This window comes from Hipposideros armiger, unplaced genomic scaffold (genome assembly GCF_001890085.2).
Source record: "Hipposideros armiger isolate ML-2016 unplaced genomic scaffold, ASM189008v1 scaffold_745, whole genome shotgun sequence".
NCBI lineage: Eukaryota > Metazoa > Chordata > Mammalia > Chiroptera > Hipposideridae > Hipposideros > Hipposideros armiger.
In genome coordinates, this window is record NW_017732095.1 from 37,580 (window position 1) to 40,850 (window position 3,271).

General features: G+C 65.4%; 1 protein-coding gene across 1 annotated transcript in view; it reads left to right on the forward strand.

Annotated features, from left to right (window-relative positions):
- COL18A1 (collagen type XVIII alpha 1 chain) overlaps nucleotides 1–2,583 on the forward strand; it is a 39,287-nt gene extending 36,704 nt beyond the window's left edge. The window contains exons 38-41 of the mRNA XM_019628021.1: nucleotides 204–449; nucleotides 873–1,070; nucleotides 1,355–1,470; nucleotides 2,142–2,583. Of these exons, the coding sequence (XP_019483566.1) occupies nucleotides 204–449; nucleotides 873–1,070; nucleotides 1,355–1,470; nucleotides 2,142–2,355 (774 nt within the window). The 3' untranslated portion in view covers nucleotides 2,356–2,583. The remainder of the gene's footprint in view (nucleotides 1–203; nucleotides 450–872; nucleotides 1,071–1,354; nucleotides 1,471–2,141) is intronic.
- The last annotated feature ends 688 nt before the right edge of the window (nucleotides 2,584–3,271 follow it).

Below are 3,271 nucleotides of genomic sequence, written 5' to 3' on the forward strand. Positions count from 1 at the left end.
CGCCCCCGGCCTCCCTGGCCTCCCCTGCCTGGCACCTCCAGCTTACCCCCGCAGTGCAGCCCTCTCCCAGCCAAGATCACGAACCAGGTGCAGGAGAAGGGGTCCTCTGGGCCCAGGCAGGAGAGCAGAGCCAGAGGCAGCGTGGGCCTCGCTGTGGGGCTGACGGGTGCAGGTGCCGTGTGCTGTCCACCCTTGGTCTGCAGGACAATGAAGTGGCTGCCTTGCAGCCGCCCCTGGTGCAGCTGCACGAGGGCAACCCACGCCCTCGGTGGGATCCAGCCCCATCCACGGCGCGGTCCTGGCGGGCAGACGACATCCTGGCCAGCCCCCCGCGCCTGCTGGAGCCCCAGCCCTACCCCGGAGTCCCACACCACGGCTCTTACGTGCACCCCCGGCCGGCCCGCCCCACTGGCACTCCTGCCCACACCCACCAGGACTTCCAGCCGGTGGTGAGTGACCCCGGGGGCCACATGCCCACCAGCCCGAGCTCACACGGAGGGTTCTCTGGGCCCGGGACTGCCCTCTGCTGCCCGCCTCCGTCTCCGAGGTCAGTCCGTGCTTATGTCCTGGAGAAGCCGGGCCCGTGGAGTTGACAGCACTGGGGCACAGACCCTGCAGAGCCTCTTTTCCGGTGGCTGGCGAGGCCTGAGGACAGGGATTTGCTCAGGAGACGGACTGGGGAGGGTGGCTGATCCAAGCAGACTGCTGCCTGCTCCCAGGCCCCCAGCACACCTAATACCCCTGCCGCCCTGGGCCAAGGAGCCCCGGGCAGGGTGTCGGGCCCGGCCTCTGCTCCAACTCACCCCTACTGTCGATTTGGGGTGGGGGAGCGGCACCCAGGCCTGAGCACACTGACCACGGCTCCCCCGCAGCTGCACCTGGCCGCGCTCAATGGGCCGCAGCCTGGCGGCCTCCGCGGCATCCGGGGCGCCGATCTCCAGTGCTTCCAGCAGGCGCGAGCCGCGGGGCTGGCGGGCACCTTCCGCGCCTTCCTGTCCTCGCGTCTGCAGGACCTCTACAGCATCGTGCGCCGTGCTGACCGCACCTCCGTGCCCGTTGTCAATCTCAGGGTGCGTGAGGGGCCCGGGGGCCGGGGGGCACTGGAGGGCCACGCCCGAGAACCCACCAGGGCCCCGATGCGTCACATGGGCCTGTCCAGCCACGGCAGCCATGTTAGGCCTGGGGTCAGGAAATGTCCCTCAGGCTGCCCTTCCTCACGCCACAGCCACCGCTGGAGGCCCCTGTGCCAGTGCCCTTTGCGTGGCTCATCCCGTGGCTCTCCCATCATTCACCTTCTGGGTGCTGTGGCGGGGTGGCCGGTGTTTGAATGAGCACGCCCCACTTGTCTCCACAGGATGAGGAGCTGTTTCCCAGCTGGGGGGCCCTGTTCTCTGGCTCACAGGGCCAGCTGAAGCCTGGGGCTCGCATCTTCTCCTTTGATGGCAAAGATGTCCTGCAGCACCCTGCCTGGTAGGTGCCCCCCAAGTGAGTACAGCAGCGGGGCCCTGGCTCCCTGTCTCCGCTCTGACCTTATACCTGATCTGTGCTCGCTGTTTGAAGCTCACAAAACCCAGAAGAGCATGAATGATAAAAAGCGTTCTTTGCGGTGTCGTACGAAACACCCTCACCAGCTGCTCTCCTGGGGCAAGCGCCTGCCCCTCCTGTCAGGGAGACTGGCCGAGGCTGACAGCACCCGGCCTGCCATCGTCACCGGCTCCCCTGTCCATCACGTGGACATCACAGCCAGTCATTTCTCCTGCAAATTCCCCAACTTGGGATTTCCAGGTCAGGACGTGTGCACCTCAAATGTTGGCACACGTGCCGCTTGCCCACACCCGTCGTCCCTCTGCTAGCCAGATGTGGGGTGCCTGTCCCCCCAGCACTCATGCTCTCAAAGGGGTGGCCCCACCCTCACTGAGAAGCATCCAGCCCCCAAGGACCAGCCCTCAGGGTTAGCGATCCTGTTCCCCAGTCTGTGTCCCCCAAAAGCAGCGGCAGCATGGGTGGTGGTGCCGCCGTGACTGGGGTGGCCCTTCCACCGGCCCCCACATCCAGCTACAAGCTCCACCCTTCCTGCCCCAGTTGGCCTCCAACTTCGGAGGAGCAGGGCCCAGGTGACTGAGAGCTGCTGTCCCCTGTAGGCCCCAGAAGAGCGTGTGGCATGGCTCAGACCCCAGTGGGCGCCGGCTGACTGAGAGCTACTGTGAGACCTGGCGGACGGAGGCTGCAGCGGCCACGGGCCAGGCCTCCTCGCTGCTGGAGGGCCGGCTGCTGGGGCAGAACGCCGCGAGCTGTCACAATGCCTTCATCGTCCTCTGCGTGGAGAACAGCTTCATGACCTCCTCCTCCAAGTAGGGCTAGTGCTGGCGTGGTGCTCGGACGGGTGGACGGACGGACAGACGGCCGGAGAGGAGGCCAGGCGGCGGGGCAGTGGAGAAGCCCCCAGTGCCAGGAGGGAGTGTCGGCTGGCACCCCAGGGTGGGGACCCAGCTGGGACACTTTCCTGTGTGGTTCACATTTCATGTAATCCTCCAGAAATAAAAGGAAGCCAAAGAGTATTTTTTAAAAAGTCTAAAACCAAAAGCCTGGTGCCAAGACTCTCTCTCCTGCTCCCACTCTGCCCCAAGCCCCAGCTGGCCGGGCCTGGACATGCGGGATGCTGTCCTCAGTGCCTGTGGAGCCCTCTTGCCTGGAATCAGACCAGGGGGTGCTCCCAGCTCTGTTTCAGTAAGGCCAGCTCAAGCATTCCTGCCCTGGGGAGGTGTGCACCCCAGGCCCCCCGGTACAGTCGCCCCAGGCAGGTGCTGCTTCCTGCCTGGAACCCCTTCTTGTGCACAAAACCCAGACCTGCTTGCAGACCAGCCACGGCCTCCCTCCCCCTGTCCCGACCTGGCCCAGAGAAGGCCCACTGCCCAGGATGGCTCAGACCTTGAGGGCGAGGGGAGACCAGCTGTCTTGGCCCCTCACAGCAACCCCCCCTGGCTGGAGCCGTTTCCAAGCTCAGCGCCCCCTGCCTACTCTGGCTCCTGGGGAACCCTGCATGTTATATGTGCAGGTGGCCTGTGCACCCCTTTCTCCCATTCCAGTCCTGTCCCGAGGGGCCTCTGTCCCATGCTGGCTTCCTAAGTGGTCTGTCAGGTCACACCCAGCACAGACCCAAGGCTGGGTGCTGGGTGTTGTGAGGGGTCCATGAACCAGGGTATGGCAGCACCGTCCCCAGGCCCCAACCGCACGCTGAGCACTCCTTTTTCAGGGTAAGGATCCCCAATAT